A 21,371-nucleotide genomic window follows, 5' to 3' on the forward strand; every position below is an offset into this window, starting at 1 on the left:
TCCTGGTATGTTATTATCTTAAAATGTTATGTACCAGAAAAATAACCAAATTTCCTTACCAATTACATTGTAATGATTTCTAATCACATCTTTAATCATGGATTTTTAAGGTCCTTTATCATTTACAGACCGTTATACTTTTTCTCAGATGCTTTTACAACAGTTTCCTGCACATGTGTTTTATTTCCGGTGAGACTCATGGAAAGAACTCTGAGTATAGGTTTATTGTTTTTAAAGCTTTTTGTTTAATTTTTTTAATGTTTGTTTCTTTTTGAGAGAGAGATAGACTGGGGGAGGGGCAAATAGAGGGAGACACAGAATCCTAAGCAGGCTCCAGGCTCTGAGCTGTCAGCCCAGAACCCGATGCAGGGCTCAAACTCATGGACCATGAGATCAGAACCTGAGCCGAAGTCAGATATTTCATTGACTGAGCCACCCAGGCACCACCAGGTTGTTTTAACAACCCTAAGACGTTAAAACTAAACTTGGTTTAGTGGGGAAATTGGATTCAAGCAGAACACAAATTAATATCCTGAGACTAAATGAACTGAGGATGATTATACTTTTTATGACTTTTTTTGTTTGAAACTTTGCTGATCTTTTAAGGTCTTGCTTTTCCAGATTTAACTAACTTTCTCTTAAGCTAACTATGACCTATAGCAATTTGACAAAATAAAACTTTTCAACAAATTAAAACATATACCTTTTTCTTCTATCTGATCCCTTCAGAATTTTCAGTGAATATTCTTATATTTTCATGGCAATGTATCCACTTGCATAAGTTCAGTAAGAACCGGTTCCTGTAACAGAACATAATTGGAAACATTGACTGTACTACTGAGGCTTTGACTGGAATGTTATATTTGAGGGAGACCTGCAAAAACTTAGATATTACCAGACAGCTTTAAGGAACTAGTATTAATGACAGGGAGCCAATAAAGCTCCTTGGGAAAACAGCCCAATACCTTGCTTATGGGGTTGCTAGCAACCTTACAGGTAAAGAAGGTCACTTCTTGGCAGGTGCAGGAACCTCAGGATGTTTTGAGGACTTCAAGAAGAGAAGAATTAACCTAAATCTATAAATATTAAAGGCAGAGTCTGATGGCAAGGATTTGACTTGGCTTCTAGCCTTCCGAGCCTGTTAAAAGTTGAGTCTAGAGGTTCTTTATAAAAAATTCCAGCAAAGCAGATTTAAAAGAGTCTGTATGATCAAATGCTATTCTTGCTGAACTTTTATAAAGAATCAGGGCAATATTTTCAAACTACGTTTATTTTATAAATAAATCAGTCTTAATTTGACTACCTTTGGTAAAATGAGGGTGCTTATAAAAAGAAAATTATGTTTCAGTAACACATCTTTATAGATATTAGATTCTAAAACAGTTCATTATAAATTAGACTAGATCCATGGGGTGCCTGGGTGGCTCAGTTAACTAGAAATCCTTTTAACTGGCTACTCTCAGAACTCAAAACCAGTTTTATAATGTATCTAATCTTAACCATTGTTTTTTTTTTATTTGTTTCCATAAAAATGCCTCGTATCTACTATATGATTATTTGAACCATCGGCTTCACTCTGAAAATACACAAGCAGCACAGCCTTCTAAAGTTCATTTAATTTACACTAACCCATTGTTACAACTAAAATACTGTTTAGTGACATAAAACAATCTGCCAGCTCAACTTTGAATGTGCGAAACTTACAGGGAAGTTTCCGAGGAGGAAACTATAGGGACCAAGGACAGGCCACCCCAAAACGTGACCACTTTGGCATATTGATTATTTTATCTATTTATTTTTATTTTCTTTGCTATCTTTTTCCAATTTTTATTATTTATTTATTTTTTTAAAATATAATTTATCGTCAAATTGGCTAACATCCAGTGTGTAAAGTGTGCTCTTGATTTTGGGGGTAGATTCCCGTAGTTCATTGCTTACATCCAACACCCAGCACTTATCCGAACAAGTGCACTTCTCAACACCCATCACTCATTTTCCCCGGCATGTTGATTATTTTATTTTATTTTTTTTTTATTTTTTATTTAAAAAAAAATTTTTTTTTTGACGTTTTTATTTATTTTTGAGACAGAGAGAGACAGAGCATGAAGGGGGGAGGGGCAGAGAGAGAAGGAGACACAGAATCGGAAGCAGGCTCCAGGCTCTGAGCCATCAGCCCAGAGCCTGACGCGGGGCTCGAACTCACGGACCGCGAGATCGTGACCTGAGCTGAATTGGACGCTTAACCGACTGCGCCACCCAGGCGCCCCATGTTGATTATTTTAAACAAAAGTGACTTAAGAAACAACCAAGGCAAAACAAAACAAAACAGAACAAAACAAAACAAAACAAAACCAGCTCTGGCACCCCCCATCTTCACCTCCAGAAAACAAGAAATACATCTCCCTTGTGAAAGGTAACCTCTCTGTACCAGGAGGTAGAGAGATCCTCATTACCAAAGATAGGAAATTTAGAGCCAAAAAGACTGTATGAACAGCCCTTGTTACTTTTTGTTTAATTTACAACTCTAGCCCAGATTCTGGAAGCCCTTACTAATTGAAGCTCCGGAAGCGTTCTTTGTCCTGTCAGTTTCTCACAGGTTTATTGTCTCATTGTCTAAAAAGTAGGAAAACTGCCTGCCTTGGTTATTTGCCGGAGCATCTGGCAATTAGTCAATGACAGTTAATGTGATCATACCAATTCTGGCTCCAACCACCTGTACCTTAGAATGTGACCTCATTTGGGAATAAGATTGTTTCAGATATAAGTTAAGATGAGGTCATTAGGGAGTAAGGTGGGCACTAAATCTAATGCTCCTGTCCTCGTCAAAAAGGGAAGTTTTGATTCAGACGTGCGCACAGGAGGAATCCATGAGTAGACACAGGGAGAATATCATGTGTAGACACAGGGAGAAGATAGCCGTCTACACAGAGAGAGGCCTTGCCTTCCCTTGTAGCCCTCAAGAGGAGCCAGATCTGTTTTCCTCTGAAACCTCTTGCCTCCAGAGCTGTGAGAAAATAAGCTTCTGTTGCTTAAACTCCCCAGTTTCTGGTCCTTTATTATGACAAGCTTGGCAAACTGAAACATACCTTTCCTCATCGGATCCTCACAAATCCCTACAATAAGAGTCCTTTGTTATGTAAGATTTGTTCGCATCTCTATGATGTAAAACCACACGCCTTGCTTATAGTGGATTTTAATTTACTTGTAAGGTACTAAGTCCTGGGAATCACATGATTTATTGTGTTTTCTCTCTGTACATATCAGGACTTGCTCTGTTTATCAGCAGTCATTGGACTTCAGCATGATTACTCCCCAGTTGCTGGCTTATGTGGCAATTTCAGTTTCCTGTATCTTAAAAGTCAGCTCCCTGGATACCTTCATTGCAGCTGTTTATGAACACGCCGTGATATTGCCTAATACTACCCTAATACCAGTGTCCCGTGAAGAGGCATTGGCGTTAATGAACCGAAATCTGGATCTTTTGGAGGGAGCGATCACTTCAGCAGCAAAACAGGTACCATCTCTTGAGTGTGCTAGATTCCATATAGAGGAAGAGTTGGGGGTCTTAGGAGACAGGGTCACTGGAAAGTTCAGTTATACTTTTGGATGACGTAAGTGTCAGGGTAGCCAACAACTTTTGCTGTACAATCAGAGTCCTACCTCCTTCTCAAAATTATTACAGCAAGGACACTATTATGCCTCCCTGAGTGAGACCAAGTGAGGAAAAAAAAGGCTTCCTCATCATTAAGGCTCAGCAGGCCTTTGAGGAACTTGCTGTGAATTCCACAACTTTGCTCCCGTCCTTTTGCTGCACATAAAGGGTGGAAGATAAATGGGTCAGGACCAGGTGCTGTGCTTTAGAGTGTTAGCAGCCTTGGTATACTTTTGTGCTCTTAAGTGGGTGCAGGTTTTCAGATTAGTTCATAACACCAAAATAAAGTTAGTAAGTTGCAAATTAATATGCATTATGTGCTTCCTACTTCATTCTAATTACAGGATAAAAGTATATGTTGATGCATAGTAAGTCCTTGAGTTCAATGAAGGGTTAAGTTTAAGTGCGTGGTCTGAATGGGTATGGTTTAAATAAGGCATTTGTAGATCAGGTGTAGAGGAGGGATATGTAAAGTGTGATGAGTCGTGAATACACACGTATAACGTACACATCACATCTCACACTTCATCAGCACACGTTCTTATACATACTTGCGAACATTTTAAAGGCTACAAGAATTCTGAGGTTCTTTTTCACCCTTAGTCCAGCCATTTTCTCAAAGGCTACAGTAGCTTTCAGGGTGATTCCCCTGTCTGAAGGTGCCCTGGTTAGCGTGGGGTGTACCTCTGGGCTTGGCACACTTCAGGGAACCAGGGTCTGAGTGCCCTCCTTCTGAGAAGCCAGAGTCACTTTTGCAGGATACGGAGCAGGGAAGGCTGGAACGGAGGAGGAAGTAAAACCAAGACTTTGAGTATAAATCAACCCGGTGGCACTCAGACACAACATCTGACTGAAGTCCAGAAAAGGGAAGTGATTTTGAGAAGACCAGGGTTTACAGTTAACTGCAGTGGGTGGAAAACTTGTAAGGCTATTGATGTTTATGGAAGAATGAAAAAGTTGTATAGAAATGGCGACGGTGGGATTAGACAATAAAAATGGCTGGGCCAAGAAAATAAATTCTAAAAATAGTGAAAACAAAGGATTAGGATTGAAAGGGGGAAAAAAAAGAAAGCCTGGATGGTTGTTTCTCATCCACTCAGTTGCTCAGGTCCTCTTATAAACCCTTCTTGGATCGTTTCCTCAATTGAGAAATATTTCAATTAAGCTACATTTTTCACAGGGTGCACATATTATTGTGACTCCAGAAGATGGTATCTATGGCTGGAATTTTAACAGAGAAACTATCTATCCATACTTGGAGGATATCCCAGACCCTCGAGTGAACTGGATCCCTTGTAATTATCCCAACAGGTAAAGAAACAGATGGTGGACAATTCAATCATGAACATGAACTTACTGTACCTGGGAGAACTTTGTAGAAGATCAGTGCATAAGATTCACTATCAACTCGAAGCTCAAGATGATTTTATTATTTTTCACCTCCTATGGGTACATTTATTAGGGAAGCAAATATGGATTGTGAAATCACAGAGATCAGTGTTGGAAGGTCTCATAGAAACCACCAAATTGTGAATATATTTTCATTGAGAGAATGAATCTGGAAGACAATAGCGTAACTTGCTTATGGTTTACAGGGGTAGTTGGTTAGTGGGAGAACCAGAATCAAACTCTAGTCTCTGACTTCTTACCAGTGAACAAAAAATTGTTTCCCCATGCGGGCACTGTAATCTGAAAACTGTGAGAAAATGGCAAAATAGAGTCATATGTTAGTTTAAGATTAAAAATTTCCCTTTTACATCAATAAGATAGCTAAATGAGGTTAATGTGAATGAAATCCTGAGAGCTTAAGGTAATTATTGGTGTCCTAGAACTGTGTGAGTGGTTTAAGTCTGGCGTAAACTAAAGAAATACAATGTATGATGAAAGCAGCACTATTTTTTTTTAACATAAGCAAAGCAATACCTTATAGATTTAAGAGAATTTTCTCTGTTAACTCACTTCTTTCCAAACGTGCTATTGCTAACATCATTAGGAACTCCCGTTTTGGAAATGCTCTCAAAACCATGCAAACTAACCACTGTAACTGCGTATGGAGACACCTTGATTTTGACACAGTTCAGTATTATTTATCTTAATCGTTTACTATCTTCATATTTCATTGTATCATAATTATTTTTTATTTGACCACCTCTCATGCCAGATTTTCGGTTGTTAAAGGGCAACACTCTGTGTTCACTTCCATTAGGTATTGACGTCACTTGCTTCTGAATGACCTTTTCCCAGAACCACATTTCCAAGGGTCTCCTGGAAATCCCCACCAGACCCTTCCAGACATCTCATTTCAAGAAATCTGGTTGCCCTTCTTTTTTTCCATCAACTAATGACATCTCCATTCCTTGCCTTCACTCATTTAGTCAACATTTTTTTTGTGTGTGTACTTATTATGTTCAGGCACTCACTATTCTGGACAGTAGAGTAGACAAAATAGATTAAAAATCTCTGTCTTCCTGGAGCTTATATTCTACTGTGGGGAGATAGTCAATGAAAAAAAGATAATATCTATTTAGCTATCTGTTATCTATCTACTGCTCTATGCCATGTAGCAAAGGTAAATGTTACAGAGAAAAACAAAAGCAGGACCGGTGAATATGGCGGAAAGCATGGGGCTTAAATTTTTGGTCATCAGTTGACTCCGTGGTAACATCTAAACAGAGACATGGAAGAAGTGAGTGAGTAGGTAATATGGGTGTATTTTCTAGCAAAGCATTTTGGAGCCTTTCCTGGATAGAGTAAACAGTCTGAAAAATGTGGTTTAAATGTAAATATATTAGAATATCTGATGTACTTTCAAGATTAATAGACAGGAGGGAAATATGTAATCGGGACTGTTTAAGAAATCCCAAACACCAGGCTTCTATCTCAATATACTATTCTACCATTTGTGGAGATCTGAAAAGACTTGGGCTAAATATGTTTCAAGTGGTTCAATGTGTTGTGTTTACATCTATGTCGTTCAGGAATTAATTGAAGAAAACAGGGAGAACAACTATCAAATAGTTGTTCTTTATATAAATGCATTAAAATAATAATTTTTACATGTGGTTTATCATCCTCATCGGTCTTTTTCAAGGATATGTTTTGTAGATAATTGCTTATGTTAATTTTACCGATTTGTAGATCTAACGGTATAGATTTGATACTCAAAGAAAGCTCCAGCAGATGGCATCAATATCCCATTCATTCAACAGTAATTTTACCCTTCTCAGCTATTCTTCAATAACCTAGTATTAACCATTTAATATTTAAGGATTGTGCCAGTAGAGTACATATGGCTATATGTTATATATTCTGAGGTCTCACTTCTGAAGATTGTATTTTAGTTGATTTACTGGGACAACTTGGTAACATGATAAAGAATAAAGAAATCAAACATTAACAAATGTTCCAATATTTCCAGTTTTCCATACTGTCTGGCATCGCCCTAGCCCAACCCTTGTTGCTTTTAACTTGAACTATTCCAACAGTTTCCCAACAATTCCCTACATTTAGTCTCTCACCATTCTAGTACATTCTATACCCTAATGCCCTATTATATGAAAAATAATTGAGATCATGTTACTTCTGTCTTTAAAACCTTTAATGGTACTTTTCTATCTATTAAATTTAAAATAAGCTTTTTAGCTTCTTGTGCTGAGCTCTATCTTTTATGACCCCCAAATGCATCTTTTTAAATTTCCTCTTCCCTTTTCTTCCTTAAGGATGCCTCTGCACCAGCCAGATTGACTAGTTCCCTGAACAAGATTTCCCTTTTCTTAGCCTACAAAAGGTTACTTTTTTCTAATATTCTTTACTGGGGTAAAATACACATAACATAAAATTTACCATCTTAACCCTTTTTAAATGTGCAGTCAGTAGTATTAAGTCTGTTTATGTTGTTGTTCGACCATCACTCTCATCCACCTCCAGAACTCTTTTTTATCTAGCAAAACACAAAACCTTGTGGCCCTTGCACAAGGATAACATGCAAATTCCTGAAGCATGCCATATTTTTAGAAATGAAAGAGGAGACATTATGTTTACATGATATCACAGAAGTACTACAGATCATAAGACACTACTCTGAACAATTATATGCCGACAAATTGGACAACTTAGAAGAAATTCATAGATTTCTAGAAACAGGCAACCTACCAAGACCAAATCATGAAGAAATAGAAAATCTGAACACACCGATAATGAGTAAGGATATTGGATCAGTAATCAAAAAACTCTCAACAAAGGAAAGCCCAGAACCAGATGGTTCACAGATAAATTCTATCAAACTTTTAAAGAATAATTAATTCCAGTTCATCTCAAACTCATCCAAAAAATTTAAGAGGAGAGAATAGTCCCAAACTTATTTTATGAGGCCAACATTACCTTAATGCCAGAGTTAGGTAAGGATACCACAATAAAATAAAACTACAGCCCAATATCTCTGATGAATATAGATGTAAAAATTCTTACCAAAATACTAGCAAACCAAATTCAACAGCATATTAAAAGGATCATAGACCATGGTTAAGTGGAATTTGTCCCTGGGATGCAAGAATGTTTCAACGCATGTAATCGAAGCATATGATACACCACATTAATAGAATGAAATATAAAAATCATATCATTTCAATAGATACAGAAAAATCATTTGACGAAATTCAACATCCTTTCATTTTAGAAACTTTCAACAAAATGGGTATAAAAGGAACATACCTCAACATAATGAAGGCCATAAATAGCAAGCCCACAGCTAACATCATATTCAGTGATGAAATTTGAAGATTTTCTCTCTAAGATCAAGAAAAGACAGTATCAGTACTCTATTTAATTAGTACTGGAAGTCTTAGCCAGAGCAATTAGGCAAGAAAAAGAAACACATAGACCAGTTGAACAGACTCGAGAGCCCAGAAATAAACCATGTGTATATGGTCAATGAACATTTGACTAAAGAGCCAGGAATACTCAATGGGGAGAGGACAGTCTGTTCAATAAATGGTGTTGGGAAAACTGTATATTCACATGCAAAAGAGTAAAATTGAACCTTTATCTTACACCATTCACAAAAATTAACTCAAAAGGGGTTAAAGACTTAAATATAAGACCTAAACAATAAAAATCCTAGAAGAAAACATGGGGGATAATCTCCTTGAAATTGGTATTGCCAGGGGCAGAAACTTCCTGAGAGAAAAAGCTCAGTGAAGACCAGGCAGGCCCATAAAAGGACAGGTCCTGTTGGCCATAACTAGGTTCTCATCCTTGAAACAAGTAGAAGCTCTGCATCTTGTAACAAGTCTCTGAAATACAAAGGGAAATAATAATCTGGCCAAGCACCTCTGATGAAAATCAAATCACAGGAGGGGCACCTGGGTGGCTCAGTCGGTTAAGCATCCGACTTTGGCTCAGGTCATGATCTCACAGTCCGTGAGTTCGAGCCCCACGTCGGGCTCTGTGCTGACAGCTCAGAGCCTGGAGCCTGCTTTGGATTCTGTGTCTCCATCTCTCTCTGACCCTCCCCCGTTCACGCTCTGTCTCTCTCTGTCTCAAAAATAAATAAACTTAAAAAAAAGAAAGAAAGAAAGAAAATCAAATCACAGGAGCAGCATCGAGACCCTGAGCTTGTTTCACTTCTGAAACACAGGTAGATCAGCTCCAAACCATTTTGAACACCGAAGAAACTGATCTGAGGATTAACACAACAATCTGCATAACTTGAGCCACAAAACTCAGCAGGTACATGGCATGGAAAGGTGAACAGGGGGAGAGAAAAGCCACAGAGGCTAGGGAGCTGTTTTTGCAGAGAGAGGACAAAGAGAAAGGGGGAGAGTGCAGCACATCAGATTGTGCAAGAAAAGTACTCCCCCAAAAATAGCTGGAGAGAAAGAGAGGGAAAGAGTGAAAATACTTGCAGGGGCCTGATCAAGAAATCTGTTCCCCAAAACCGTTGATGGGAAGAAAGGAGAGGATTACCACCAGGATTCTATAAACACTGGAGTGCAGAGTGTGAAGTTTCTGAGCTCAATGCCTGGTGGTACTCTGGTGAGGAAGTAGTGTGAATTCCCAGGAGCAGGCAGTGGGGTCTGAGGGGTCCATGTCCCACACAGGGGAAGCAGTTCCCTTGCTTGGAAAGCATTTGGTAAAGGCCATACATTCTCCCCATAGGCAAAGGTCCCAGCAGACGCTGGAGAGTGGCCACGTTTGCTGGTATTGGGACAAAGACTCCAGAGGGCAGTGAAATCTGGCACTGGCTGTGTGTTGTAATTTGCCATAATCTCTGAATCTGTGCTATTGAACGATTGCACAAATGTTTTCTGGGGCAAGCCAACACCTGGCCATTGCTCAGCGAGACCCTTCCCCAGAGAGTCAGATGGGTCCAACCCACGGGGGTCTCTGAAGTGTGGGATTTTGAAACACAACCCCATCTGAGATAAAACTCTGGAAAGAGATGTCACCTGGCAGGTGGACAGCTTGGACACAGACAAGGTAGAGGTGGGGAGTGGACAGAGGCCTCAGACAAAGGAGTGGTGCTTGATTGTAAGTCGGTAAGAGCACAGAGTTCCTGTTTTAGAGATTAGGGAGCTGGGTGAAGCCATTTCCACCTTTCCCACACACATGCAAGTGCACATGCACATGCATGCCACACTGATCCACCCCAGTAAGCTAAGCAGCACCACCTAGTGACGAATGGAACTATTACACCAAGCCCTGCCCAACTGCACCCTCCAAGCACATCCCCTAGAAGACCAGCACAAACCACTCCACCTGTTTAGTGTATGGACTATAGAAGTCTTCATAGTTTCAGTTCTAGAGGAAACTGGATGTAACTTCATCCAGAGTTCACTCTGTTTGCTGATTCATTTGTTTGTTCCTTTTCTTTCCATCTGTTTTTGCTTAAATTGTTTTCTTTTTTCTTTCTTTCCATCCTCTTTCTTGGATACAGAAAGAGAAACATTTATTTTTATTTCTTTTTTACATTATTTTTTATTAAAAAAATTTTTATTCTATTTCATTTTATTTTATTATATAAAATATTTTATTTAAAATTTTTTCTTACCTTTTTTTTCTTTCCTTTTTTTACTCTATTATATCAAGCTTCTTTCAACAAGCAGACTAAAACACACAAAACAGCTAGGATCTAGCTTCCTTTATTTGATTTTTTGTTTTGTGTTTAATTTTTTAATTTTAATTTTTAATCTTATTAATTTTTTTCTTCCTCCAAAATGAAAAAATGAAGGAATTTACCCCAAAATAAAGAACAGGAGGAAATGACAGCCAGGGGCTTAGTCAATACAGATATAAGAAAGATGTCTGAACTAGGATTTATAGCCACAATAATAGGAATATTAGCTGCTTTTGAAGAAAGCATAGAGTCCCTCTCTGTGGAGATAAAAAATAAAATCTAGTCGGGATGAGATTAAAAATGCTATAACCAAGATGCAATCTTGAATGATGCCACGATGGCAAGGATGGGCAGAGCAGAGCAGCAAATCCATGGTAGAGAAGATAAAATTATGGAGGATAATGAAGCAGAAAAAAAGGAGGGAAACAAAGACAAAAGATCATGATACAATTAGAGAACTCAGTGACTTGTCAACAAGGAATAGCATCCAAATCATAGGAGTCCCAGAAGATGAATAGAGAGAAAAAGAAGCAGAAGATTTATGTGAGCAAATTATAGTGGAAAACTTTCCTTAATCTGAGGAAGTTCACAGACATCAAAATCCAAGAAGCACAGAGAACTCCCATTAGATTCAACAAAAACCAACCATCACCAAGACCTATCACAGTCAAATTCACAAAATACATAGACAAGGAAAGAATTATGAAAGTGGCCAGGGAAAAAACGTCCTTAACCTATAAAGGAAGACAGATCAGGTGCACAGCAGACCTATCCACAGAAACTTGGCAGTCCAGAAAGGAGTGACAGGATATATTCAATGTGTTGCAGGATATACGCAGCCAAGAATTCTTTATCCAGCAAGGCTGTCATTCAAAATAGGAGAGATAAAGAGTTTCCCAGACAAACAAAAACTAAAGGAGTTTTTTTACCACTAAACCAGCCTTGCAAGAAATTTTAAGGGGGACTCTGTAAGTGGAGAAAAGACCAAACAAAACAAAAATTACCAAAAGCAACAAAGACTAGAAAGGACCAGAGAACATTACCAGAAACACCAATGCTACAGGGAACACAATGGCACTAAATTCACATCTTGCAGTACTCGCTGTAAATGTCAATGGACTAAATTCTCCAATCAAAAGACATAGGGTATCAGAATGCATAAGAAAACAAGACCCATCTATATGTTGCCTACAAAAGACTCATTATAGACCTAAAGACACCTGCAGAGTGGAAGTAAGGGGATGGAGAACCATCTATCATGCTAATGGTCATCAAAAGAAAGCTGGGGTAGCCATACTTATATCAGACAAACTAGATTTTAAAATAAAGACTGTAACAAGAGATAAAGAAGGGCATTATATTATAATTAAGGGGTCTATCCACCAATAAGATATAATGATTGTAAATATTTATGCCTCCAATATGCAGCCACCCAAATATATAAATCAGTTAATCACAAACATAAAGAAACTCATTGATAATAATACCATAATGGTAGGGGACTTCAACACCTCACTTACAGCAATGGACAGACCATATAGACAGAAAATCAACAAGGAAACAATGGCTTTGAATGACACACTCAACCAGATGGACTTAACAGATATATTTGGAACATTTCATCCTAAAGCAGAAGAATACACATTCATCTCAAGTGCACATGGAACATTCTCCAGTATAGATCACTTACTGGGACACAAATCAGCCCTCAACAAGTATAAAAAAACTGGGATCATACCTTGCATATTTTCAAACCACAACACTATGAAACTTGAAATCAACCACAAGAAAAAATTTGGAAAGACCCTGAATACTTGGAGATTAAAGAACATCCTACTAAAGAATGAATGAGTTAACCAAGAAATTAAAGAGGAAATTAAAAAGTACATGGAAGCCAATGAAAATGAAAACATGACAGTCCAAAACCTCTGGAATGCAGCAAAGATGGTTATAAGAGGGAAGTATATAGCAACCGAGGCCTTTCTAAAGAAGGAAGAAAGGTCTCAAATACACAACCTAACCTTACACCTAGAACATTTGGAAAAAGAAGAGCAAATTAAGCCCAAAACCAGCAGTAGAAGGGAAATAGTAAAGCATAGAGCAGACATCAATGATATCGAGGAAAAGCAACAACAGTAGAACAGATCAATGAAACCAGGAGCTGATTATTAGAAAGAATTAATAAATTGATAACCCCCTAGCCAGATTGATCAAAAAGAAAAAGGAAAGGACCCAAATTCATAAAATCACGAATGTGGGTGCCTGGGTGTCTCACTCAGTTAAGCGTCCAACTTCAGCTCAGGTCATGATCTCACGGCTTGTGAGTTCAAGCCTCGCATCGGGCTCCGTGCTGACAGCCCAGAGCCTGGAGCCTGCTTCAGATTCTGTGTCTCCCTCTCTCTCTGCCTCTTCCCTGCTTGTGCTCTGTCTCTCTCTCTCAAAAGTAAATAAACATTAAAAGTTTTTTAAAAATCATGAATGAAAGAGGAGAGATCACAACCAACACCACAGAAATGCAAACAATAATAGAATGTCATGAACAATTATATGCCAACAAATTGGACAATCTGGAAGAAATGTGCAAATTCGTAGAAACATAAACTGACAAACTGAAACAGGGAAAAATAGAAAATTTGAACAGATCCATAACCAGTAAAGAAAGTGAATCGGTAATCAAAAATCTCCCAAGAAACAAGAGTCCAGAGCCGGAAGGCTTTCCAGGGGAATTCTATCAAACATCTAAAGAGTTAACACCTATTCTTTTGAAGCTGTCCCAAAAAATAGAAACAGAAGGAAAACTTCCAAACTGTTTCTACAAGGCCAGCATTACCTTGATTCCAAAACCAGACAAAGACCTCACCAACGTTTTTGCATGAACACATATGCAAAAATTCTCAATAAGGTCCTAGCAAACCACATCAAACAATACACTAAAAGAATTATTCACCACGATCCGGTGGGATTTATTTATGGGATGCAGGGCTGGTTCAATATCTGCAAATCAATCAATGTGATACATCACATTAATAAAAGAAAGGATAAGAACCACATTATCCTCTCAATAGATGCGGAAAAAAGCTTTTGACGAAATATAACATCCTTTTTTTATTCCTTTAAAAATTTTTTTATTGATTGATTGATTGTTTAATTTACATCCAAGTTAGTTAGCATATAGTGCAATAATGATTTCAGGAGTAGATTCCAGTGATCCACCCTCTATGTGTAACACCCAGTGCCCATCCCAAGGGTCTTCCTTAATGTCCCTTACCCATTTAGCCCATTTAACCCCCTACCCAACACCCTGCCAGCAACCGTCAGTTTGTTCTCTAAGAGTCTCTTATGGTTTGTCTCCCTCTCTGTTGTTATATTATTTTTGCTTCCCTTCTCTTATGTTCATCTGTTTTGTTTCTTAAACTCCACATCTGAGTGAACTCATATGATATTTGTCTTTCTCTGACTAATTTCGCTTAGCATAAAACCCTCTGGTTCCATCCATGTAGTTGCAAATGGCAAGATTTCATTCTTTTTGATTGCCAAGTAATACTCCATTGTATATACCACATCTTCTTTATCCATTCGTCAGTCAATGGACATTTGGGCACTTTCCATACTTCAGCTATTGTCGATAGTGTTGCTATAAACATTGGGGTGCATGTGCCCCTTCGAAACACACACCTGTATCCCTTGGATAAATACCTAGTAGTGCAATTGCTGGATCGTAGGGTAGTTCTAGTTTTAATTTTTTGAGGAACCTCCACACTGTTTTTGAGAGTGGCTGCACCATCAGCAGTGCAAAAGAGATCCTCTTTCTCCACATCCTCACCAACACTGTAGTTGCCTGCGTTGTTAATTTTAGTCATTCTGACAGATGTGAGGTTTTAATTTGTATTTCCCTAATGATGAATGATGTTGAGCATATTTTCATGTGTCTGTTAGCTATCTGGATGCCTTCTTTGGAAAAGTGTCTATTCATATCTTTTGCCCATTTCTTCATTGGACTATTTGTTTTTGGGTGTTGAGTATGATAAGTTCTTTATAGATTTTGGATACTAATGCTTTATCTGATATGTCATTTGCAAATATCTTCTCCCATTCCATTGGTTGCCTTTTAGTTTTGTTGATTGTTTCCTTCAAGGTGCAGAAGCTTTTTATCTTGATGAGGTCCCAATAGTTCATGTTTTCTTTTGTTTCTCTTGCCTCTGGAGACATGTTGTGTAAGAAGTTGCTGCAGCCGAGGTCAGAGGTTTTTGCCTGCTTTCTCCTCTAGGATTTTGATGGCTTCCTGTCTCAAGTTTAGGTCTTTCATCCATTTTGAGTTTATTTTTGTATATGGTGTAAGAAAGTGGCCCAGGTTCATTCTTCTGCATGTCTCTATCCAGTTTTCCCAGTAGCATTTACTGAAGAGACTGTTTATATTCCATTGACTGTTGTTTCCTGCTTTGTCAAAGATTAGATGGCCATATGTTTGTGGGTCCATTTCTGGGTTCTCTATCATGTTCCATTGATCTATGTATCTGTTTTTGTTCCAGTACCATACTGTCTTGATGATTACAGCTTTGGAATACAGCTTGAAGTCCAGGATTGTGATGCCTCCATCTTTGGTTTTCTTTTTCAGGATTGCTTTGGCTATACAGGGTCTTTTCTGGTTCCATACAAATTTTAAGATTGTTTGTTCTAGCTCTGTGAAGAATGCTGGTGTTATTTTGATAGGGATTGCATTGAATATATACATTGCTTTGCGTAGTATCAACACTTTAACAATATTTGTTCTTCCAATCCATGAGCACGGAATATTTTTCCTTTTTTTGTGTGTGTCTTCTTCAATTTCTTTCATAAAGTTTCTATAGTTCTCAGTGTATAGGTTTTTCACCTCTTTGGTTAGGTTTATTCCTAGGTATTTTATGGTTTTGGTGCAATTGTAAATGGGATCGAATCCTTGATTTCTCTTTCTGTTGCTTCATTATTGGTTTATAAGAATGCAACTGATTTCTGTGCGTTGATTTTATGTCCTGTGACTTTGCTGAATTCATGGATCAGTTCTAGCAGTTTTTTGGTGGAATCTTTTGGGTTTTTCAGGTAGAGTATCATGTTAGCTGCAAAGAGTAAAAGTCTGACTTCCTCTTTGCCGATTTGGATGCCTTTTATTCCTTTGTGTTGTCTGATTGCTGAGGCCAGGACTTCCAACACTACGTTGAATAACAGTAGTGAGAGTGGACATCCCTGTCGTGTTCCGGATGTTAAGGGGAAAGCTCTCAATTTTTCCTCATTGAAGATGATACTAGCTGTGGGTCTTTCATATATGGTTTTAAGATCTTGAGGTATGGTCCTTCTATCCCTACTTTCTTGAGGGTTTTTATCAAAAAAAGAACTGACCTACCAGTAATATTGGCCATTTGTATGGCCTTTTTTTTTTTTTTTTTTTTTTTTTTTTGAGAAAAGTCTATTCCAGTCTTTTGCCCATTTTTAAATCAGGGTTTTTGTTGTTGAATTTTAAGAGTTCTCTGTTGTATTGTGAATATTAATATACAATGCTCTTCTCTGTCTCTTATAATCTTTTTTTTAATTTAAAGTCAATTATGTCAGATATTAGCATAGAATATCTTAATTTCCCCCTCACATTTGAAGGACAGTGTTGCTGAATATAGGATTTTTAGTTGAAAGTTTTTTTCTTTCAGTGCTTTAAATATATTGGCCCCCTGCTTTCTGGCCTCTAAAGTATCTGATTAAAAACTGTGATAATCTTACTGAGGATTGGTTGTATGTTATCAATCACTTATCTCTTGTGGCCTTCAACATTCTTATTTTGTCTTTGGCTTTTGATAATTTGATTAGAATGTGTGTTGATATGGGTGTCTTTGAGTTCATCCTTCTTGGAGATCATTTAACTTCTTGGATCTTTATAGTCATGTCTTTATTCAAATTTGGAAAGTTTTTGGACATTATTTCTTCAAATAATCTCTCTGTTCCTTTATCTCACTCTTCTTGAACTCCTAGAATGTGTATATTCGTCCTCTTGGTGGTGTCCTACAGCTCCCTTAGGCCTTGTTCACATCAGTCTTTTTCTCTTTTCATTCTTTCAACTCGATCATTTCAATTGCATTACCTTTAAGTTTATTGATTCTTTCTTCTGCCAACTCAAATCCATCTCTGAATCCCTTTAGTAAATTTTCTTATTTTAAACATTGTAATTTTCAGCTCCAGAATTTCTTTTTGGTTTATTTTAGGTTTTCCATCTTTTTTATTGATATTTCCTTTTTGTTCATACATCATTTTCTTGACTTCCTCTGCATTTGCTTTTAGTTCTTTGAGCATTTTTAAAACCGTTGTTTTTGTCTTTGTCCAGGAAGTTTGCCATCTGGTCGTACTCAAGGATAGTTTCTGTAGGTTTATTCTTATTTTCCTTGGAATGGGGACACACTTTCCTCTTTATTTGTATACCTTATGATTTTTTTGTTGACAAGTTGGTATTTGAATCTTAAAATGTGATAATTTTGGAAATCAAATTTTCCCCCTTCCCCAGGGTTTACTGCCTTTTGTTTGTTTATCTGTTTTGATTGCTGTAGGTGTTTCTGTGCTAGGCATAAGCTTGAGGTATAAAATCTTTTGAAGCCTTGTCTTAGCCTTTATTTTACCCTGAACATATGTGGCGACTTTTTAAAATCTCCTATATATATGATTGCTTTTGTATATCCTAGTCCTTCAATGTCTGGTTCCCAAAAGAAAGAAAAAAAAAAGCAAAATTAAGGAAGGGGGAGAGAAGAAGACTCTGGCTTTTTAAATCCTCTAGAAATTACTTCAGTTAGTGGGGGAAGGACTGACAACATTATAGTGGTGGAGATGAAACAATGGCTACCTGTCCCTGTGTCTGCACCTCCAGGATAAGAAGCAGTTATCAGTGATCAGAATATAGTTTCCTGATATTTAGAGGACAGGGTTTCTATTGTCTAACCTGATCCCATAAACTACCTACACAGTATTGCAGGAACACTTGCATGGCTGCCTGCCGTGGGGCTTGGGGTGGGGTAGAGCATGGGTAGCCACTACTGAGATAAGAGCTGAAATTGACTGAAACTAACTGAAATTTAGTGAAATTTAGTGAAATTACTGAAATAGTTAGCTTAGACAGACTAAATGTTAATGTGAGTTTAAAATAGCAATAGCAATCATGCAATCCCTTTTCACTTCTCTATTTCAAATGCCATTTCCAACATCACTTTCAGGAAGCGGCATCTATGCACCTTCCAAGCCTTCCCCTGGAACTCACAACCCTTGGAATAGACTCCAAAATTTCAGTTAGATTCTGCCAACACAAATATCATTTACGTGGAAGGATGGATTCCTGGTGCTTTGTACTCAGCCATCTTCCCCAAATTCTCTTAATTCCAAGTTGTTCTTATTTCAATTGAAATATTTTTTTTAATGCTTCTTTTCTGCCAGGGTTAATGAACAGAAGATGTATATCTTTGCCCAAAATATCTATGAGATATGACACGGATCATAAGATAAACACATAATGAATACTGATTATAGATGATGATAAATGCTGTGAAGAAAAAAGATACATGACCTAGAATCTTATCCTAGAACAGTTTTCTACAACCAAATTCCCACAAGTGTGTACTTCCTCCAGTCTATTCTCGTTTTAATCCTTCCCTTCTATTATGTTATTTAGAATTTAGTTTTGTGTATGTCACATAATAGCTTCAGGCAATATAACGCTGAATTTTATTAAGAGGTAAGCTTGATTTTTGTTTTCCTCTTCCAATGAACACATATTAGGTTTGGCCACACCCCAGTGCAAGAGAGACTCAGCTGCCTGGCCAAGCACAACTCTATCTACGTTGTGGCAAATATTGGGGACAAGAAGCCATGCAATGCCAGTGACCCTCAGTGTCCCCCCGATGGCCGTTACCAGTACAACACTGATGTGGTGTTTGATTCTCAGGGAAAACTGGTGGCACGCTACCATAAGGTAAAATTAATTTGCACACAGTTCAGATACTGAATGTTTTACAAAATAAAGTGGGAAAAAAGGGGAAAAAACATTAATGTTTATAAGAAGCATACTTTAGAAGCAGAGTAGAGACAAAGCATAGAAAACGATGATTAGGCGTGGTAAGCTCCTATAAAGAGGCTCAAGAGGTTTTCTATGCATTTAGGAGCACAGGAATGTATCTTTGGAAGTATGTGAGAATCAGCAGGAGGTACCTGCACTGAAATATAATGTTGCCTTTTAGACTTTGTCTTTTTAAGGACATGCCCTGGCAATGGGTCAAGACTAGAACAAAAAAACTACCTACCAGATAGACTTGGTTTTGAAGAGAAAGGAGCAATTTTGTCTACAGAAAATATTTAGGTGTTCTTGGCAAATAGAAGTTACCTATTTCACTCTTAGGTCTTGTAAGATTCAGTAGGGTCTTAATACATAAGGATTCCCTTCTACAGATCTCTAAAATGTAGAGATAGAACCAAAGGCTCCTACCAGCCATAGTAATCTCTGATTCTCTAACACTTTTTCCCTGTGAGGACGGTGGTTATGGATGAAATTGGCACTAAGAGATGTTGGCTTGCACTTTTTCAGACACATTGACACCCAGGCCAACTTCTGAAAAGAGACTTTTACCCACTTCATCTTCTGTTTATTGCAGTACAACCTTTTCATGGGTGAGAATCAATTCAATGTACCAAAGAAGCCTGAGGTTGTGACTTTCGACACCATCTTTGGAAGATTTGGCATTTTCACATGCTTCGATATACTTTTCCATGATCCCGCTGTTACTCTGGTGAAAGATTTCCATGTGGATACCATAGTTTTCCCAACAGCGTGGATGAACGTCTTGCCACATTTATCAGCTATTGAATTCCACTCGGCGTGGGCAGTGGGCATGGGGGTTAACTTCCTTGCAGCCAACATACACCACCCCCACAAGAGGATGACAGGTAATGTGTAATCTCTAAGATGTACAAACTTTATGCCATAACCAAAAAAGCAAAATAATGATTTCTTCTAGCTAACGTGTACTCCTTAATATAATGTTTTCCAACTCTTATTTTTTGCACCTCTGGCTGGTGACATACCGTAGAAGCCATCTCAATCTAAATTGTTTTGTAGATTTATTTAGTTCTATTCAACTTACAGGCACACTTTTTTTCCCCCCTCAAGATTGACCACTTCTGACCCGAAAGTTTCTCTTATTGGCTTCTCAGTAGCAAACCCTGTTGGATTTCCTCTCACCTGTTTCCTTGTCAGTATATTTTACTGAAATTACTGAAATAGTTAGCTTAGCCAGACTAAATGTTAATGTGACTTTAAAATAGCAGTAGCAATCATGCAATCCCTTTTCACTTCTCTATTTCAAATGCCATTTCCAACATCACTTTCAGGAAGCGGCATCTATGCACCTGACTCTCCAAGAGCATTTCATTATGACATGAAGACAAAGGAGGGAAAACTCCTCATCTCACGACTGAATTCTTCTTCATACGACCCTGGAGTGGTAAATTGGGCTTCTTATGCCAGTAGTATAAAAGCATTCTCCACAGGAAATCAGGAATTTAAAAGTACTGTGTTTTTTGATGAATTCACCTTCTTGGAGCTCACAAGAGTCACAGGAAATTACACAGTTTGTCAGAAAGAACTCTGCTGCCATCTAAGCTACAAGATGTCTGAGAAGAAACCAGATGAAGTTTATGCCCTAGGGGCATTTGATGGACTACATATTGTCGAAGGGAGTTATTATCTACAGGTAATGCTTGTTTTGCTGGCAGGGGCATTAACCAGGCAAAATATAGGACACCCAGTTGAATTTGACTCTCAGATAAACAATGAATTGTTTCATTGTAAGTGTGTCCCACTTCAAGAAAAAAAAATGGGGGGCGCCTGGGTGGCTCAGTCGGTTAAGCGTCCGACTTCGGCTCAGGTCAGAATCTCGCGGTCCGTGAGTTCGAGCCCCGCGTCGGGCTCTGGGCTGACGGCTCAGAGCCTGGAGCCTGTTTCCGATTCTGTGTCTCCCTCTCTCTCTGTCCCTCCCCCGTTCATGCTCTGTCTCTCTCTGTCTCAAAAATAAATAAACGTTAAAAAAAAAAATTTAAAAAAAAAAGAAAAAAAAAATGGGTCCCACTTTTGAGGATATATGCACGCTAAAAATTTTGTTATTTACCTGAAATTCAAACTTAGTTGGGCATCCTGAATTCTTATTTGCCAAAACTTGCAATCCTAGATGTCCAATTTTAAACTGGCTGGAAAAAGGCAGAAGATTTATTTACAGTACCCGCATTTAAAATGATACAGTAATCAAATTACAGATGATTTTAAAGGATGATTAATGTGATAGTTCTTCCCTGAACAAACATACCCATTTTCTTGATATGTTCGCTAAAGCTTTTTATTTTTATTTTTAATTTTTTTCAATATTTATTTTCGAGAGCAGGAGAGACAGAGCGTGAGTGGGGAGGGGCAGAGAGAGAGAGAGAGAGACGCACAGAATCTGAAGCAGGCTCCAAGCTCTAGGCTGTCAGCACAGAGCCCAACACGGGGCTCAAACTCACAAAGTGCGAGATCATGACCCGAGCCGAAGTCGGACGCTCAACTGACTGAGCCACCCA

At 38.1% G+C, this 21,371-nt stretch overlaps 1 protein-coding gene across 4 annotated transcripts in view; it reads left to right on the plus strand.

The window, feature by feature from the left end:
- The window catches only part of LOC109249916 (pantetheinase), an 83,773-nt gene that overhangs the window by 26,036 nt on the left and 36,366 nt on the right, over window positions 1-21,371 (plus strand). For all 4 annotated transcript variants that reach the window (XM_019420552.2, XM_019420550.2, XM_019420554.2 and 1 more), the window contains exons 3-7: window positions 3,265-3,514; window positions 4,833-4,963; window positions 18,546-18,738; window positions 19,415-19,706; window positions 20,151-20,512. In XM_019420552.2, the coding sequence (XP_019276097.2) occupies window positions 3,302-3,514; window positions 4,833-4,963; window positions 18,546-18,738; window positions 19,415-19,706; window positions 20,151-20,512 (1,191 nt within the window). In that variant the 5' untranslated portion in view covers window positions 3,265-3,301. The remainder of the gene's footprint in view (window positions 1-3,264; window positions 3,515-4,832; window positions 4,964-18,545; window positions 18,739-19,414; window positions 19,707-20,150; window positions 20,513-21,371) is intronic.

This window comes from Panthera pardus, unplaced genomic scaffold, assembly GCF_024362965.1.
Source record: "Panthera pardus isolate Hobbes unplaced genomic scaffold, ASM2436296v1 HiC_scaffold_17, whole genome shotgun sequence".
In the NCBI taxonomy this organism is placed as follows: Eukaryota; Metazoa; Chordata; class Mammalia; order Carnivora; family Felidae; genus Panthera; species Panthera pardus.